Here is a 21154-nt window from a genome sequence, read left to right as displayed (position 1 = left end):
ATTTTCGATGAAAAAGAAGCAGGACACGTATCAAGTAAATTCAAATATTATATGAATTTTCTGCTAAAAAAAAAAAAAAAAACCTTTGCTGCAAAAAAAAAAATAATAAAATCAAAAAATACCTGTGTACTGTTTTCTGTACATATAATATAGAATTATCATCAATAAATCGTCGCAATTTCATTATTTGAAAATTTTTGGAAAAAAAATTATTCACCCCTCCTGTACAAGCTAGTAATATAATTTGTGGGCTTTTTTCAAAAAGATTAAATTTACATTAATGATGGTGTAGGTTTATACATAAAAAAATATGACAGTCAATCAAAGGCTCTGAGATTCAGATTCTCTCAATTTAAATCAATTCCCTTATCAAATTTTCGTGTGAACCTGCATTTTTTTCCGAGGTCGGAAAATGTGAATATAAAGACTTTGACTTGTTTACAAGTCTATGAGGAGTTATGCATTGATGTGGGTGTATGGTGGAAAATATATACATGTAAATATGCTTAGAATTTAATGCTGTTATACAGGTCTTTTTTCAGATTTTTTTCAAAATAAAATTCTTTGTTAAAAAGTAGATATTACATTTTAAATATATAAAACATTGCATAGTTTTGATTATCTTAAGTCATGTTAGTTTTGAAGCTACAATTCCCTCCTTAGAATCGCATCCTTACAAAAGGTAGTGTAATTTGTTGATTTGAAGCTATTATTCCTTCCTTAGGATCTCATCCTCACAAAAGGTAATGATAAGTGGATTTGAAGCTATTATTCCTTCCTTAGGATCTCATCCTCACAAAAGGTAATGATAAGTTGATTTGAAGCTATTATTCCTTCCTTAGGATCTCATCCTCACAAAAGGTAATGATAAGTTCATTGGAAGCTATAATTCCTTCCTTAGGATTGCATCCTTACAAAAGGTAGTATGAATTGTTGATTTAAAGCAATAATTCCTTCTTTGGGATCGCACCCTCACAGAAGGTAATGTGATATGTTGATTTAAAGCTATTATTTCTCCGCTGGGATCGCACCCTTACAAAAGGTTATGTGATTTGTTGATTTAAAGCTATAATTCCTTCTTTGTGATCGCACCCTTACAAAAGGTAATGTGATATGTTGATTTAAAGCTATTAATTCCTTCCTTAGGATTGCATTCTTACAAAAGGTAGTGTGGTTTGAGGATTTAAAGCTATAATTTCTCCGTTGGGATCGCATCCAAGCATAAGTAGTCTGGTTTGATTATTTAAAGCAAAAATTCTCTGTTAGGATCGCATCCTTTCAAAAAGTAGTCTGGTTTGAAGATTGAAAGCTATATTTTTAAGGTAGAATCTCATCTAACAATTTGTCATGTGGTTTGTTGGTTCTCCGTTGGAAATGCATCTTAACATTGATCACTGTGGTTTGTTTTATAGTTTTCAGTTTTCTTACAAATGCAAAGCCCCAAAGCTATTCCAACAGCCAGGATGACCGCACCAGCCTGAAAAGTTAGAGAAAATTAGGTCAGAGGGAATAGGACGTACGATGATATTAGACTTAAGACTTTTGAGAAAAATAGATCAAAGGGAATGTGAAGTTAGAGGAAATTAGACATAAAATGGAATAATACGTTTGAAGTAGTAAGATGGTAGACAAAATAAGCCATAAGAGGGAAGAAGACGTTCAGCGGAATAAGATGTCCACTCCTAAATGGCACCTGATCCCGCCTCTGATGTTTTGGAGGTCCGTGTTTGTTCTTCTCCTATTAGTATTGTTTAATGGACATAATTTTTTTTATTTTTCTAAGGGACTTTTGAGCTCGATTACTGTTCGTTTTCTCCACATATATCATGTTAAAGGGAATAAGACGTAAAGGGTGATAAGAGGGAAGAGGGCATGATGTTAAAGGTAAAAAAAAGATAAAGGAAATACTAGTAAGACGTTATGGTGAACGAAACGTTATCTAGAATGAGTAAAATGTTAGAGGGAATGCAAGCTTAGGTGGAATAAGACGTTCAAAGAATAGGATGTTAGAGGGAAAAGATGTTGAAGGAATGAAATATCAGGTGGGTATACTATAATGTACATTACATATTATGATCATATAATATATAAACATGTATATATATATATATATATATATATATATATATATATATATATATATATATATATATATATATATATATATATATATATATATATATATATATATATATATATATATATATATAAAAAAGCACTAAAAATGACCAACGACACGTTCGGTTTTTTTAGTGCTTCATATATATATATATATATATATATATATATATATATATATATATATATATATATATATATATATATATATATATATATATATATATATATATATTGTCTATACAATTGGTTTAAAAATATTTTCAATTTATAAATACATACATTCCGTTTGATGACACTGTAAGAGCTCAAAATGTTATCAAAACATATAATTACTTTTAGAATCCCCAAGGTTAAGGAAATGGTAGCTATAACATCAATCTGGTCATCTGTTATGGCAAAGTCATCCAACATCTTAACACGAGAAAAACAGCTCTGAAATGTTAAACAATACATAAACATTGCTTGTTTTAACACTTTTGAATTAGAGAAAACAAATCGGACGATATCTACTTTCATTAATTTTTTGGTTTTTTTTATATTTTAAATTTATATTTCATAGTATGATTACAATAACACTGTGATTCTTTACCACATTGTTTGGAGCAGCACTTTAGGAAGAAAGTGTGAATTTTAATCTAATTACTAGCATGTAGAAATGATTTTCAGCACATTTTTTTTGTTTATAATATTTACATCTTTATAGGTATTGTCAGTGACAGTAGCATGACAACTGGGTGGTGCCTCTTCGTAATCATCAACTGTATATGCTTTACAACAAGATTTTGGAATTTGAGAATTCGTCTGTTGACAGGAACCAGATGTTGTACACCAAGGGGTCGTGTCAAAATCATTGGTGGTGCTAATGACTTGGTTAACAGCACAACAATCGTACTGAAATATGGAAAACATTCAATTGATTAATACACAATAATACAGTTAGTTATTGATAATATTAGTAGATTATAATGATTTTTATCTTTATGATATGAAGTAATTTTTTTTTTCATGTACATACTCGATTCATACATAGAATTATAATTAAAGAGGCTCTAAACACCAACAAAACGTGTTTTTGGACTAAGAGAAAAAATGTATATCATATAAAGGTGTGCACATTGAAACTTTTTTGTTCATTTTCAACATAGGGCACATGTCTTATTTCCGAAGGAAAAATGTTCGAAGACAATGGATAAATTGCAAACAGAAATCACTGTTGTTTACTTACATTGGGAAAATTATCGGAAATAATGAATACAATTACTTATTCTTGGTCTAGTATATTGTTAAGAATATTTTAATTCAACAGAAATGCGTAATTCACTGTAAATAACCATTTATGCTATTTAACTTCTGAGGGCAGATCACTCTAATGCCATAGAATTATCCTACAAATAGTGCTTTTAACCCCTTCCATGACAAAGATTTTAAGCATTTTTACCTCTTTTTACCGCATTTTTAAGCATTATACCTCTACTGTAATTACTCTATATAAAATTAATACCATAAAACTGTCTATTTCCCCGAGAAGAAACTATTGCCCTCAACTGAAGACTACTCCCTGGAAAATCAGAGCTACTCCCGGGACTACTCCCTCATGAATATTTATTAGTAATTTTAACCAATCAAAGTGTTCAATAGGCGGAGCGTTCAAGGAATCTCGAGTATGTAACGTCATATTATTAGCAATGTAACTATGACGTCAAAACATTTCGACATGCGATGTCAAAATCATACTTGAACTAGCAAAATGAAAACAACGATAATTCTTCGAAATGTCAGTGAAAATACTTTTTAAAAATAATTTAATTGTTTTGAACACGATGCATTACTTATCATACAATGTGTTAAACCGCATGCATTTGCAATTATGCCTCTACAGTGTGTGTTTTTTTTAAATGTCGGAATATCTGGTAAAAAAAAAAATAAATTTCCTATGATTGTTTCGGTATAATAAAACAGTTATGGAATGGGAACTCGGGAAATATTTCCCTCGTACCCATTCCATAACTGTATACTAGACAAATTGATATTAAGATTTCAATGCATTTTTTGGGTATATTTTGTAATTTTTGTATATATCAATGTATACATATTCACATATTCTGAAAGCAGGTATTGTGTACTTTCTGAAAATAATTATGAAAATATAATTTCAGTTGCCATGACACAATAATAATGCCTGAATTTCCATCTACTGTAGTATTCAAGAATGAGTTTCATTGTGGTTTTATTTATTTATTTATTTATTTATTTTTTTTTTTTTTTTTTTTTTTTTTTGCTTAGTCAAATATATTTAAAAATATTTTATTGTTGGGTTGAAAATTATGAGTATGTTGTACATCTTTTAAAAATCTAATTTAAAGCATTTTAGATAAATGGGGTGGGGTTTGGAAGTAATAACCAGAATTTAGCATTTTTACATATTACATGTTACCACAGCATTGATTTCAAATCGCTCGAGTAGTGTTCAAAATTTTACTCAGGCTAGCAAAATACTGGTATAACCAATAAAAAAATTTTCTGCATAGTTTTTTATTGTAATTATTTTCTGTTTCTAACGGTGCAAGAATTATTCTGATATTTGCAGCATTAACGAAGTTATGAATGTTTGTTCATACTATTCTTGTTTTTCAAGTCATATGCGAAGAAATGCGTATATGCCAATATGCCATGGAAGGGGTTAAGAGTGCAGTGTTTAGAGCTCCTAAAAGATATCCGATCCTCAGCTAGGAAGGATAACTCCAAAAATTCATATTTAATTTGAAATGCATCAAAAGGAAGATTGAAAATGAAATTTTTTCATGCAACAATTTTCATTTTATTCATCTTTATAAAATTCAAGGCTTTTCTAAGTCTTTAATACAGTTCTAGAGAAATAAGATTTTCTTGAGTCCAGCCTTAGACACAAATGCTTATTAGCATGATATGAAATAAGAAGTGATTTGTGGTGTCTTGCAATGATAGCAAAAGCCTATAACACTATGTATCATAGAGTACATGACGGAAATAGAAGACAAAACATACCAAATAAGTATAAAAACCATGACAATTTCTCTGAATGCCTGGATACCTATCGTTTTTTAACCTAAAATGTATTTGTTGATCAATTTGCAATTAGAAAATGCATTGCTGATATTCCAGTTCGCTTTTTCTGCAAAAATATTGGAGATATGATAATATGATTAACTTTTATATTCAACTTTAAAGAAATACTGTGGATAAATTTACATAACTTTGTGAATTCTGTGATACTTTTATGAGTATTTTGGATTACTTAACTTTTAATTTTATAAACCTGAGGATCGGACTACCTTAATGCAATAAGTAAGTAAGTCGAGAGCAATTTAAAACAGAAAACACTGATACTCCGTCCTTAAACAAAGATATTGTCACAAAGAATATAAAAGTGAAACATAAAATTAAGTTTTAGGTATCATCGTCCAAAAGTTCTGGTCAACGTTAAAGTTTAAAATATAAATCTAAGTCTAAGTTTAAGGTCTAAGGAAGAAAATGTTGTGGTACTAAAAAATCCAGATAATTGATATGCCTCTGTGAGGTACTATCGCATATCTCCAAGCCTCTAAAACTTTTGGCTTGGGTTAAAGTTTGGTAAACCTTTGCAACAATATGTCAAACCCCATAACCAGAGAAGTTTTTCAGAAAGAGTATACATATTAAATATAAAAGACAAAGTTAAAGTATAGAAAAGTTAAAGTCATTTACAGGGACAGAACACTAACTTTGCTTTGTCCTCACTACATATAATTTATTAGCAATTACTTTTTTCCAGAGAAAAAATATAATCATTACCGGCAATTGAGTAGAAATATTCCAGCATAAGCATGCATTATTCACACTTTTATCCAACGGGCACAAACACTTATTTACTATGCCCCAGTAATCGAATATTCCAGAGTATATAGTTTTTACCATGGCATGTCGATCCGTCGGTCTGTCTATTTATCGGTCCGTCTGTCTGGGTTTTTGTTTGTCTATTTGACCTTGCCTATAACTTCTAAGTGATTTTGACTATGGATTTCATATTTCATTGGTAAACCTCTAAAGACAAAACCTTTTCGGAGGCATTACCAAATTTGACCTCTTGACCTTGGAGTCTGACCCACTTTTACTAAAATTCCCAAACTTTAACCTTGACCACTTTTGAACAGTCGATGTAAGGGCTTTTATATTGTTGTGAGGTGTGTTGTATTTGTATCGTTTCATCTTGTATATTATTAGTAACATTTAGTTTCTTGAACATTCCAGAGTGGTTAACATGTTCTGTCATTTGATCTAGAACATTCTTAAATTTTGTGTATGTCCAGATTGTTCCAGTAATATCATGTTTTAACAATTTCTAGATTTATGATACTGTATAAATACCCTGTCAATTCGATGCATATACAATAATTGTGAATACTTTGCCGTATAAGCACTATTGAGATATTACTGGGATATATTTTCACTGGGACATTGTGTGCAGCAACGGACACTCTGATGTATGTATTTTTAGATTCTTGCTAAGTTTGTACTTTACGTTTCGTATACTTATTATATATTACTGTAAATAAATTATTGTTAAGTTTAAATTGTGTTATTGATCTTTGCTGGCATTTCGGGTAATTCTGACCCATAACAGAATTGGGGGCTCGTCCGGGATAAAGAATTTCTTGCACTTTTGCAGTTTATTGTCAGAATTTTGTTTATTGAACCGTTAAATTTGATTATAAGCCAGCAGAAATCAACATGGTGTTTTCGGTCACAGACTTTCTTAGTTCACCAAGTGTTCAGGTTTTTGATACGTTAAAAAAGGATGACTTGATCGCATTAGGTTTGCATTTTGGGTTAGATGTTAAATCCTCTCAGAGAAAGCAAGACATTAGAATTAAGGTTGCAAACAAACTAGTAGAAGAAAACATCTTTGAAAAATACGATCTTCCAGAATATACAGTTAAATCAGAGTTAGGCTCTTACAAAATGGCAGAATATCAGTTTCAATTAGAGTTAGAGAAAATGCGATTAGAAAGAGAAAAATTAGAAAGAGAAGATCGAGAAAAAGAAAGAGAAGAGCGAGAAAGAGAAAGAGAAGAACGAGAGCGTGAACGAAAATTTGAATTAGACAAATTAGAAAGAGAAGAACGAGAGCGTGAACGAAAATTTGAATTAGAAAATTAGCAGCAGAAAGAGAAGAGCGTGCAATGAACTTTGAATTAGAGAAATTAAAATTACAAAACCAACCAGAACCGTCAGTTGTCAAAACTGAATTTGACGCAGCAAAAAATATCAGATTAGTTCCAAAATTTCAAGAAAAATCTGTAGACAAATATTTTCCCCAATTTGAAAAGGTCGCAGAGAATCTTAAATGGCCACGAAATGTTTGGTCAACAATGTTACAAAGTGTACTGGCTGGAAAAGCGGCTGAGGTATACTCTGCACTAGGGGTAGTTGAGAGTTCAGACTATGAGAAGGTCAAAGCAGCAATATTAAAAGCATATGAATTAGTACCTGAAGCATATAGACAAAAGTTTAGAAAGTATAGAAAGTTTGATAATCAAACATTTGTTGAATTTTCACGAGAGAAAGAAGATTTATTCGATCACTGGTTTAGATCTAAGAAACTTGATAAAACTTTTGCTAATTTGCGCCAAGTCATCCTGGTAGAAGAGTTTAAGGAGTGTGTTCCTCAAGATTTGAAAACACATTTAGAAGATAAGAATGTGAAAACTCTTGAAGAGGCAGCAGTCATATCTGATACTTATGCTCTGTCTCATAAAAAGAATTTTGTTTCAAGATCTCAGACTAGCAGTAATTCTACCAATTCAGACACATATAAAAAGAGTGGTTCAGGGTCTCAGTCTTTCACAAGTTCCCAGTCTCCATCCCAAGGTGGTTTTAAGTCCGGTCCAGGACGTTTTGAAGGATCTTCTGGAATAGGGTCGCTTCCTACTTGTAGTTATTGTAAGAAAAAAGGTCATCTGATCAGTGAATGCTTTAAACTTAAGAGAAAAAATGATTTTGATAAAACTCAACCACATGCTTGTGCGGCAGTTAGAGGTGATAGAGAAGCCTTAGTTTCGATTTGTTCTGACACTCCTGATGTCCAGGGTTCACAGTCCAGTTCTATTGATTCTATGGAGGATTATAAGCCCTTTATGTCTCAGGGATTTGTTTCACTCGGTGACTCTAGCGAAATAAAACCTGTCCAGATTTTGAGAGATACTGGTGCTGCACAAACGTTATTGTTAGAGGGCGTGCTTCCTTTGTCTGAGCAGACTTCTACTGGTGGGTCAGTTTTATTACAGGGTGTGGAGCTAGGCGTCATTGATGTTCCCCTGCATAGAATTAGTTTGAAGTCAGATTTAGTTACTGGACCTGTTATCGTAGGTGTTCGACCTACTCTTCCCGTTCCAGGCATTTCTTTGTTGTTAGGCAACGATTTAGCTGGTGGGAAAGTTGTACCAGATCCTATAGTTTGTGAGAAGATTAATCCAGATGTCATGTGCGATGATGAAGATGATGACATTTATCCAGCCTGTGCTGTTACTAGAGCGATGGCCAGAAGACGAGAAATGGAAGCAGACCATACTCAATCATTTGACGAGACGAAATCCTCTACTGATATTGATTTGAATGACACTTTCTTATCTGACCTTGATGGCACTCAAACAATCATGGAACCACACAATATCAAGAAGTCGGTGACGAATGAACCTTTATCAAAATTTAGTGGTGATGAAGATGAATCAAATCTACCAGAAAGCCAAGACAAGGATATCCTAAGCCGAGAGCAGTTACTTTCAGCACAACATAAAGACCCAGATATCATTCAACTTAGTAAGAGGGCACTTCCACCAGAAGAGGCTACTAAAGTTGGAGAATGCTTCTATATGAAAGATGGCATCCTTATGCGAAAATGGCGACCACCTGATGCTTCTCCAGATGAAGTGTGGCGTGTTGTTCACCAAATAGTGGTCCCAGCTGCTTATCGTCGAGATGTCATGAGTTTAGCTCACGATACACCTATGGCTGGTCATTTAGGTATCAGTAAGACTTATAATAGGATTTTGAGTCATTTTTATTGGCCTAAGCTAAGAAAGGATGTTTCGAAGTTTTGCAAGTCATGCCATGTCTGTCAGATGGTAGGTAAACCAAATCAGAAGATACCATCTGCTCCTCTCCAACCCATTCCAGCTTTTGAAGAACCGTTTAGTCGAGTATTGGTGGATTGTGTAGGACCTTTGCCTAGGACCAGATCTGGAAACCAGTATTTACTTACCATTATGTGTACATCCACTCGATTTCCTGAAGCCATACCTCTAAGGAATATAAAGGCAAAGAGCATAGTTAAGGCCCTAACCAAGTTTTTCAGTTTTGTAGGAGCACCCAAGGCAATTCAGTCGGATCAAGGCTCAAATTTTATGTCGGGGTTGTTCCAGCAAGTCATGCATGAGTTAGGTATAAGGCAATATAGATCAACTGCTTATCATCCTGAGTCCCAGGGAGCGCTAGAACGTTTTCATCAAACCCTAAAAACAATGCTGAAGACCTATTGTTACCAGTATGAAAAAGACTGGGATGAAGGGGTTCATCTTGTGCTATTTGCTGCACGAGAAGCAGTCCAGGAGTCTCTTGGGTTCAGTCCTTTTGAATTGGTGTTCGGTCATACAGTTAGAGGTCCTTTGAAATTGTTGAAGGAAAAGTGGCTGACTGAGACTAGTGATCTTAATCTTTTAGATTATGTGTCTGATTTCAAAGAAAAACTTTACAATGCTTGTAAATTAGCACAAGAAAATTTGAAGAGTTCTCAGTTGAAAATGAAAATGTGGTATGACAAAGATGCTAGAAATAGGGTGTTTAAGCCAGGTGATAAGGTTCTTGTATTTTTACCTATCCCTGGTCATCCTTTACAGGCCAGATTTTATGGCCCTTATGAAATTGAAAGCAAGATCAGTGATGTAAACTATGTAGTTAAGACACCAGGTCGACGTAAAGAGAAACGGGTTTGTCACATTAACATGTTAAAAGAGTATTTTGAAAGGTGTGACCGAAATTCTGTAAAACCAGTTTCCACTTTAGCCAATGCTAAGACTGTTCAAAATTGTATTGAAAGTGATACGAGTGTAGAAATGAATGAGAAAGATTGTAATCAGAGTGTCCGCTTGAAAAACTCAGAAATTTTGGCTGATTTTGATGCCAAACTTGGACATTTGAACATTCACCAAAAAGAACAAGTTAAAAACTTGATGAATGAGTATCATCAAATCTTCTCGGATGTTCCAAAGAAAACTAATGCAGCTTGTCATGATGTCATAGTGAGTGACGTTCTGCCTATCAAACAACATCCGTACCGTATGAATCCAATAAAATTGCAGTACCTAAGAAGGGAAGTGCAGTACATGTTGGACAATGACATTGTTGAACCTAGTAAAAGTGATTGGAGCTCACCGTGTATTCTTGTACCAAAACAGGACGGTTCGTACCGATTATGTACAGACTTTAGAAAGGTGAATTCTGTTACCAAAACTGATTCATATCCAATACCTAGAATCGATGACTGTATTGACAACATTGGAAACGCGAAATTTGTCAGTAAATTTGACCTGTTGAAAGGCTACTGGCAAGTACCGTTAACAGAAAGAGCAAAAGAAATATCTGCTTTTGCTACACCAGATGGACTTTACCAGTATAAAGTAATGCCTTTTGGCATGAAAAACGCACCAGCTACATTCCAAAGGATGATTCACTCCCTTCTTCAAGACCTTGAGGGATGCGAGGCCTACATTGATGATGTCGTCATATACAGCAACACATGGGACGAACATCTCCGAATCATGCGTGCTTTATTTGACATTTTAGCTAAAGCAAACTTAACTGTGAACCTTGAGAAGAGCGAATTTTGTCATGCCTATGTAGAGTATTTAGGTCATAAAGTAGGTCAAGGTTATGTTACACCCATTATGGCTAAAGTGGAAGCTATTGCAAAGTTCCCGATTCCTACAAACAAGAAGGAATTAATGAGATTTTTGGGCATGGCTGGGTTTTACAGAAAATTTTGTCCAAATTTTTCCTCAGTTGTTAGTCCACTTACAAATCTTTTACAAATGAGGGTTAACTTTAAATGGACAAAGGACTGTGAAAAATCCTTTCATAAAATCAAATCTGTCCTTATGAGCAACCCAGTTCTGTCAACTCCAGATTTTTCTAAGCAATTTAAGCTTACTGTTGATGCTAGTGATGTTGGAATCGGGGCAGCTTTGTTTCAAGAACATAGTGATAAGGTAGATAGAGTTGTTTCTTATTTTTCAAAGAAACTTACAAAATGTCAACAAAAGTATTCCACCATTGAAAAGGAATGCCTTGCTTTGTTGTTAGCCTTACAGCATTTTGATGTTTATCTGAATGTTACTTTGCATCCAATTCTTGTATATACGGATCACAACCCCCTGACATTTTTGCATAAATTGTCAAACAAGAATCAAAGACTGACTAGATGGAGTTTGTTGTTACAAGAATACAACATAACAATTAAGCATATCAAAGGCAAAGACAATGTTATTGCAGACGCCTTGTCAAGAGTATCGTAAACATACTAGATTTTGTATTAATGTACGTATGTTTTAATAATATAAGTTTTCATTGACATTCAAACTTTTTAAGGGGGGAGGTGTTGTGAGGTGTGTTATATTTGTATTGTTTCATCATGTCTATTGTTAGTGACATTAAGTTTCTTGAACATTCCAGAGTGGTCAATATGTTCGGTCATTTGATCTAGAACATTCTTAAATTTTGTGTATGTCCAGATTGTTCCAGTAATATCATGTTTTAACAATTTCTAGATTTATGATACTGTATAAATACCCTGTCAATTCGATGCATATACAATAATTGTGAATACTTTGCCGTATAAGCACTATTGAGATATTACTGGGATATATTTTCACTGGGACATTGTGTGCAGCAACGGACACTCTGATGTATGTATTTTTAGATTCTTGCTAAGTTTGTACTTTACGTTTCGTATACTTATTATATATTACTGTAAATAAATTATTGTTAAGTTTAAATTGTGTTATTGATCTTTGCTGGCATTTCGGGTAATTCTGACCCATAACAATATATATATATATTTCACACGTGCATTTATTGTGACAAAACTTTTCAGTGGATATAAATATTTTTGTACTTTTGACCTTCAACTTTTAAAAAACTTTAACCTTGGCCATAAATTTTGAACAGTTAGTACCAGAGCTGTCATATTTCACAGGTGTATTCCTTATGACAAGACCTTCCTTTGGAAACCAACACTTTTGACTTTTTAACCTACAACTTTGGAGTTGATATGCACTTGAGAAACTTCAATCCCCGCCATCAGCTGCCATGCGGGGTTTCGAAATGGTGATAAAATCATAAATGTTTTCAAAAAGCTACATTTTGAATGCAATTAACCTTGATAAAGAAGTTGTTCCAACGGTCGGAAGTACTATCGCTGATGCTTATAACATCCGAAGTAAAATTGTCTGTGAGTGATTGAATCATTAGACGCTTCAGTTCTCCATAATCCTGTGGAAGAATATTAATAGTAAAGGCTTTGGCACACTAAGCTTATCTTAAATAAAATATCCTTTTAGGTATAATACGTTAAAACACAGTGATGATATGGTTTGGTATCTGTATCAAAATATAAACTTGAGTAAACTTCATGCACGTTTGAATAAATTGATAACGTACCGTATCCGTTTTCGTCGTTTTGGAATCGACGATATTGTTGTACCGGAGAAAAAGCAGAACTGATAACACAAGGGGTTGTATGGCCAGCTAGGAAATATGAGACTGTATAATCAATATTGTAAAATAGACGATAAAGAAGATGTTATTCCACACTTTAAAATCAGTAAGTAATTATATGCAGGTTCGGTAACGTAAATATAATTAGTAAAACTTACCACGAAATAACAAGCTATATATCCTGTTCTTCGTCTTTCACCAGGAATCATCACTAAAATCAGGCTCATACACAGAAATACGAAATCCAGGACAAGTGCTGATATCCCTATTTCCCAGATCTGTTTGATGTTCTTAGAATTTTCATACTTACAAGATACAGAAAAATTTAGGCGTAGGTATTCCACGGCTTCCTTGAGATCACAGGATTTGATACGTTTCGTAACATCACACCAAGATGCCAAGACCACTGCAACAACCTTTGCAAAAATTGATTTTATTCTACAATTCAAGTGACAATTGATTTTAATTCTCAGGTTAAAAAGGTGACCAATCGATAGATAATTGATGTCAAAAACACGAAAAATACATAGCAGATAACAAGCATCTCTATTTTCAATATAAACATTAACTTGGGGGAAGAGACTAATCACTATTATTCGTTTATTTGTTTGTTTGTATTCCTCTCGAGAATTTTTCACTCATATAGAGACGCCACCACCTGCCGGTGGAGAGCTGCAAATTTTGTCATTGGGCAGTGATGAAGGATCTTTTTCATGCCAACACCTACTGCGACACGGGGCCTCGGCTTTTAAAACGGTCTCATCCAAAGGACCAGTCTCTACGTCCCATAGTAGAGTTTGAACCTCCGACGTAAGGATTGACTCCTACTCCGTGATTCTAGAGCAAATGCTCTTACCACTACATCACGTGGGTGACCATTATTATTCAAAAAATTGAATAAGGAAAGTTTACCATTATTGTTCCTGTGAGTATCATCAACGTACAACTGGCTTTTTCGTGAGCCTAGATAAAAAAAAACATTAATGTCATTCAGTTCTTAATTAAATTATCTTTATAAAATTGGTTTAGATTATCAATAAGAAGTAATGCAGCAACTTTGAAATAAAAAAAATTACTTTTTCTTTATTTTTTTCAGATAATGATCTTAAAGATATTAGATTTTAATCCACCTTTTCATTATTCCGTTTTTTATTTTCTTCCGCCATCGTCTGCTTTCGTTTTTTATTTCCTTTCACTTTTTCTTGCTTCAATTCATCCATATTTTTTTCCTTCAGTTTGTTTTCTTTGTCTGCCATTGTTTTCTGAATGCATGTTTCAACAAATATATAAAATCATTAATCGTTTTCCAAACGTAAAAGTGGTTGTTTGGTAGTATTTATAAAGTACTTTTAAAATGGTAGAAAGAAAAAGAGTGTTTATAACGAACAGGGTTCAACATAAAAAAAATCTATATACGTACAAATATTGAACAGGAACCCAGAAATTCTAGAGGTAGGATCATGCGAATTATCTTACGGAAATCAATAAGCCTCCATGAGCCACTTAAATTCAAGCTTTGTAAAAATTCAGTTTTGAGCATTGAAATAATGTTCATTATTGAAAAGAATGGACAGTTTTCCAAAAGGAAAGGACACTTACACGTAACTTAAAGGATTGCTTGGCGAGTTAGCTCATCATTAATACAAACAAAATGTTTACATAACAATAATGTTTTAATTTCTAATTAATAGAAAGGATTTATTTCTAATTCATTGTTTAGCTAGGGTTCTGAAGTCAGTAAGGTCATATAAAGAAAAAAAATTCGTCAAATAAAATTTGCTATGCTCCGCTCATTCTATATGGTGAAGATTTTCTTCTCATGAAATGACCTTAAAATTACTTAGACATAAATCTAATTTTGGCAAAAAGTAAGTTCGCTTCATGCTTCAAACCTGCTTCAATTTGTATCTAATGCTTTTGATATATATTATATAACTTCAATCCAATCCACTCCAATCCATTCCAGTCAGTATTTTACCCTAAGCAGTTACATCCTGAATAACAAATAATAATTATAAAACTACCTAAAACGGATTCCTTTTTAAAAGGGCAAATTAATCTTTCCTTGAAATTGAAAACCAGATATTTCAGAAAAATAGACGAAAATAACTGTAACATGTCTTTTAGGTGTGGTTCTTACTCTTACATGTGCAAATGTATGACTCTTCATAAAATTTAATGTATTGCAGAGTTATGAAATAAATACGTTTTGAATATTTTTAGTGGTAATAAATGAAGCACAAGCTTCTTTTTTCCTTGAAGAAATTCTAGGTGTTTCTTACCTGTAGTGTGAAAAATTTAGATCTCCGTATATCCGCTTACTAGAGTAATAAATTATGATGCAGATGCGCACATGTTCCATTCTTTACGGATTGAATAAATCGATTACTATTCAGATTAATTACTATGGCATTACTTGCATCACATGCATTTGTGATAACGCAAAAGCATGTTTGCCTATTGCATATTGTTGATGGAAAAGGTAAAGAGCTTGCATATATTTAAAACGAATAAAAGAACACAGAACCTTCTATTCAACGGATGAATCCCCATCAACAATTACGAAGTGTCACATTACAAATTAAAAGAATTCTACATCGTATCTTTTGTTTGGAAAAATGTTTTGTTGTTGTGGCGAATAAAATGTTACTGCTTTACAATAGACCCATTGCAATACATGAAAACTTATCCTTTTGTTTGTGTTCTGACTTCTACTATTGATGTTGTAATGATTATGAAAACGCATATCGGACGTATAGATCAAGCGTTGAAATACATGTAGTCCGATCCCCTGTTCTCTTTTATAACAGACTATTCTAAAGTGAATATATTAGACTTCTACTTGTTTTCTCTGTGATAACTCTTTGATAGGAAGGTGAGTTGATAATTCAACCGGAACATTTATTTCTGAAATGGAAAATTCAGGAGCTAGGGAGGCCTAATATGCATGTAATTTTTGTGCAGCTGTTTTAGTGTTTGACGTCAGTGGGGTGGGGGGGTATTGAAATTTACATACTTAGGAGGCCTCGTGTAATTTAAATCTATTAGACTTTTTTTTTTAAATCTATATTTTACAATTTTATGTCACAATAAAATGTAAATATAAAGAATCACTGTCTAGTATATTGGGTATATGCTAGGGGACATCAAGAACAGTTGTAGACTTGGGATAATTTATGTAAAACGGGTTCCATCCGTTATGTAAGATATCCCACGTTTCCAACTATCATTAATGCTCTGGATACCCAAAAAACTAGACCTATGTTAATGTTTAAAATTCCTTATTAAGGCAATTCAAATAATCAGCAAAACATTGAACATCATTTGCTGATTGACAAAAGAGATACAGAACTTTAAATTTCTCATAAAGCTCATAAAGACTCGTGCCTTATTTTTGTTTACATATATATAATATCAAATTAATAATAAAACCAGATTCAGCAAATCACTTGAAACTGTCTAATCGTATATAGAGCTAACTTCTTAATTGAAAAAAAATGCATTAAAAGAAAACATATAAGTATATTTAACCTAAGATGCAAACAAAACAACACGACCCTTGTTTAAATAACAAAGCTTTGAGGTTCTATTTCTGTCTTTTTTCTCGACAACTGAAATTCAATTTTTAATGATAATTAAAAATACCTTTAATTAAGTTTTTATAGACATGGGGAAAAAACGAAAATCTTTCGTGAAACTGTGACCATATCCCTTTAAATACATTTGCAAGTTACATGTAATTATAAGAAATGAAACACATATTTACATTACATACTTGATGATTGTTTTTCATAAGATACATATATTATTCATACAACATTCTTATAAAAAGCCTTTTTCCAGAAGGAAGATTACAATCATATTTTTTTAATGGAAGAATGTCACCATTACAGAATAAGAAAATAATTCGCTAGGTAAAATATACATTCTAAAAGTTTGCTTTAATTTTTTTCTTCAAAATATTTTAATATTTTACCAATGTATTTTTGTATCTTTATTGCATTCATACATCTATAAAGTAATGCTCACATTTGTTGATTAAGTAATGAACCTTAAAACTGTATTCCATACTACTGTCAGATATCTTCAAATAACTCCTTTAGAATACCTTTCAACAATGTGTGAGCATGAGTTCAGATTTGAATTCTAGCTAACGTTCTTTATAATAGAAAATATTCATCAATATAAATAAATAAATATCAGACGCATTCTAGAGAAACTAATACTTCCATACGATTATTTACGTAAGCAGTTTTACACTATGCACTCGTTTTAGATACAGCCAAATTTACAAGAAAAATTGTTTAAAAATTTTTTTTTTAAAAAGTAATACATTGTAATAAACAATACTGAGGTAGTTGTTTTAAAAGGAAATGCTCATCCACGTAAGGAGACCTGTAAGAACGAGGGTCGATAAATCCGGAAAATATGTTCTCCCGTCACCTGAAAAATAATTGTATTTTAAATGCATAGAAAATATGTTGTAATCCTAAAACCTTATAAAATTCACTACAGATGCAATAAATTATTCACAATTTATTACATCATTACGTTGGAAAATCAATATCCTTGTTTAAATTTGTTTGATTTATTGTATTTTGTGGTTTAAATTTTCTCAATCATTTGGGGAAGTCACCATATACATGTACCGATGAAGGGCTTCAATTTTTTTAACCCTGATGTTTAAGATGTCCGTGATTTCTCTGCTCCTGATTTGTATTGTTTGCATTGAATTCTGAAATCTAATACTGTTCGTTAATCTCCATATTTTCAACATTTCATGGCTCTCAGGGGGCTACTGTGCTGTTGTGCCAACGAGCTGGCGACAGGAAGCTTCCGTTTCAATTGTCTCATCCACAGAATCCTGACCTTCACTTCTTTTGAGAACAGTCAATACACATGCTTACATGTACGTCTTAGGTTTGATTAATTGATTTATAGAATGTTGTTTAAAGAGGCTAGGGGGTCAAATTAATAAATAATCTTTTAATTAACCACCAGATATAACTTTTTTTTTCTAGATATGATAACATAAGCTGTCAACTATCATTTGGCAAAGAAAAATTTCATAAATTTTAGTTTTAAAATTTGATCATTTTATTATATCTCTATATGGAGCTCTTCTTCTACAGGAGATCAAAATAGTCTTAAAATGGCCACAACCACCTAGCTCCTTTAACGTCCCAATTTGAGAATTTTTCACTCATATGTTGTTATATACCTGTGAGGAGCTTCAAATTTGGACCTTTACTCGGCACTCAGGATCTTTAAACAGTGATGGATCTTTATCGTGCCAACGCCCGCCGTGACAAGGGGCCTCGGATTTTAAGGTCTTATCCGAAGGACCAGCAACATTCACTTCAAACTGCCGAGTGCATGGCGAATGAACAGTTTCTATCTATTTTTTGTCGATTTAGGTCAGTCGCAGACGAGATTCAAACTCAGACCCTTCTGTCCACGGAGAGAGCGAGTAACCCTGATGCTTTAGGTTTGACTGTAGCGACCGTAATAATTTTTAATCATACATTCCATTTTAAATCAATTAACTTTATATTTATGATAATCAAGAAACTAATAATGATAAAATTTAATTGATGTTAAGTTCACTTATTGTATTTCAAAATATATTTCAGCTTAACCCATGATCAACCTATACATTTAAGAAAAATAATTGTTGAACCCTTCATGAATTAAAGCGGATTCCAAGAGAGCACAATTTCACCAATCTACAATATGTAAATAAAATCATATTTTATTTCCTACCATCTGGCATGGCATGTTTTTCCCGATTTTCACTGACATTGATAAATAACATTTAATCGTTTTAAAAACATCTCGAACAAAGACAATTTGGACAGATAATACATTTTCCAGTTCCTTTTGGCAGTTATTGTTACTGATAGCTATGTACAACTTCTTTGAAGTGTCTCGAAATCACTGAACTGAAAAGAAAACAAGCTTGTAATTTATCCTTATTTTACCGCCAATTTTCAACTTACTCGATTGACACTGGATGCCACCTTCACGCCTTGAATTCAAAATCGTAAGTGTTTTAGCAGTTTCTGATACAAATTCCTTAATTTCTTCATTATCACACGTAGGTAAAGCCATCGTAGCACATGATGAATAATCTGATATTCTTCTGTGATAACATATAAAAAAGAGGTAGTCACATTTAAACAAAAAATATATAACAGTCTTTATGTGAATTTTGTACCAACTTAAAAGGAGTACTTATATGAACCTACATAAGTCCATGAAAAATTATTCGTGACCGTGAACATGTAGCTTGCCTTATTTGGGTACTAAATCTTTACTCTAGGCCAAAAAAAATTAACATTATCAACACTTATTTATAATTAATTCTTGTGGGGCGCTTTGAATATCAATTTTTTTCCAACTAATTATTGGAATGAAAAATATTACAAACTATATACATTTTTTTTAAAAGTCGAAATCAATCTTTCTGTTTTAACATAAGGAAAAAGTAACACTTACTTGCATTCGTTACTTTCCGTTTCTTTTTGCAAAGGTGGTTTTAAGAATTGCTTGCAGTTCTGTTTAATTTTGGAGCTGGCAAGACAAGTCTTGAAGGAATTCATACCTTTAAAAGGCCAATAATGCAATCTTAAGAGGAAGCATTTTTGTATATTTCATGATTTCTTTTCTTTTTCAAATATTAAATTATTTAAAAAACATATTTCCCCCATTCATTAAAAAAAACTCAAACCTGTCTTCCTAGATATGTCAGAACAAAGATTTTTCAATCCCTTAATTTTCCTTTGTATGTCTTTATTCTGTGGACAATTCTCAAGTTGGGATTCCAGACACAATATAGATCTCTGTGTGTCAATAAAAGATGTGTCACCATAAGTTTTTTGAAGTTTTAGATTTATTCAAACCGTAATATAAGTTATCTCCACAATAAAAATGCTAAGGACCTCGCCTTTTTTCATAGTTTTAAAAGAGTGTTTATATTCTAAATGAAGCCAAACTGTAAAATTGTTACAAGGAAAATAATAAAAATCAGTTATAAATACAAAATACTTACGTGCAGTTCTCAATTGGAAAATCCAATCCATATAGGCATCCGCCCTTACAAACTACAAGTAGAATCCAGTATATAATGTAAAGAGCGTCAGTACGTTTTTTTTCTATTCCTAAAAATATTGACAAAAAAGCCCCGTGAATTATTTTCACCTAAAGGTTCATAATTAATGTAAGATTATTTAAAAAGAATTCAAATCACCTTTAATGCAAACATGGAACATAAAAATGCACCTTAATCTACATGTATATTTGAGTTTGATTTAATAATCTTGTAGATTTTTTTAAAAGATAGAAACACATGACAGATATTCGACACTGGGTTCTGAACTATGGGCAATCCAGCAAATAATTTTACAATTTTGGAAGAAGACTTTGCTTTAATAGGTTTACAAATCTTTGATGAATATGTCAATTTAATCTTTATTTTTAAAAGGAGATTGTTCTCAGAAACAGACCATATTTTATATACTACAGTAACTGGTGGAATATTTAAAGAAATTGAGTCATATTATTTTTCTAAATCTTGTCCTTACCAGCTTTGCATGCTGTATGAAGCTGTTGTATTACTGGTTTTGATATTTTAAATATTGAATGATTCTTGCAGCCTGATTCAAACTTGGTCACACACAACATTGTTGTAGAAACAACATCACTGTAAAAAAAAAAAAGATGCAGTTGTATCATTTCTTTAACCTCTCTTCCTTTCATAAATATATTTAACTTACAAATATAAAATCAAATGGAATAATACTCTAATGATCTATGTAACATACAAATTTCTGTCATACTGATGCTGAATGCCTGGCTTGTGATGTCTTTCAATTGCTTTTTTATTTAAGGAATGAAGCTTATTTCAACTTATATTATACTATATAACATAACTTGGGGCAGTTTACGCTTTATAAACCGTGAAGCCTCACCAAATTTTAAATCGCATGAGACACAGACAAGACTTAAGCGTCACATTGTGGAGTGGGTGCAATTCTTTCGTTCTATATAACCTCTATACAAGAACTAAAACTTTATGAAACTGAGGGTCTGTTGTATTTGCATATAACGTATGGAACGCCATTGTGTACCTTCTATATATTTTATTTTTTGATCCGACACATATTTTGGGTTTCGCATAGCAAAACAATGACGCTGCCATTCTTTCTATAATATTGAAGGGTACCCATCACTTATCCGCAACTCCTCC

At 32.5% G+C, this 21154-nt stretch overlaps 1 protein-coding gene across 1 annotated transcript; it reads right to left on the bottom strand.

Annotated features, from left to right (window-relative positions):
- Positions 1 to 16668: 16668 nt before the first annotated feature.
- LOC134232520 (uncharacterized) lies at positions 16669 to 19752 on the bottom strand. Its single transcript, XM_062714498.1, has 4 exons — positions 19637 to 19752; positions 19405 to 19510; positions 18906 to 19048; positions 16669 to 17349 (listed from the first exon to the last, which is right to left on the bottom strand). The coding sequence occupies exons 2-4, from the start codon at positions 19506 to 19508 to the stop codon at positions 17270 to 17272; spliced, it is 327 nt and encodes a 108-aa protein (XP_062570482.1). The 5' UTR covers positions 19509 to 19510; positions 19637 to 19752; the 3' UTR covers positions 16669 to 17269.
- Positions 19753 to 21154: the final 1402 nt, after the last annotated feature.

Source organism: Saccostrea cucullata, unplaced genomic scaffold, assembly GCF_032062105.1.
Source record: "Saccostrea cucullata isolate Sc308-1 unplaced genomic scaffold, CSIRO_AGI_Scuc_v1 ctg4332, whole genome shotgun sequence".
Classification (NCBI taxonomy): domain Eukaryota; kingdom Metazoa; phylum Mollusca; class Bivalvia; order Ostreida; family Ostreidae; genus Saccostrea; species Saccostrea cuccullata.
The sequence above is the reverse complement of the archived record's forward strand: the minus strand, read 5'-3'. Positions and strand labels throughout refer to the sequence as shown.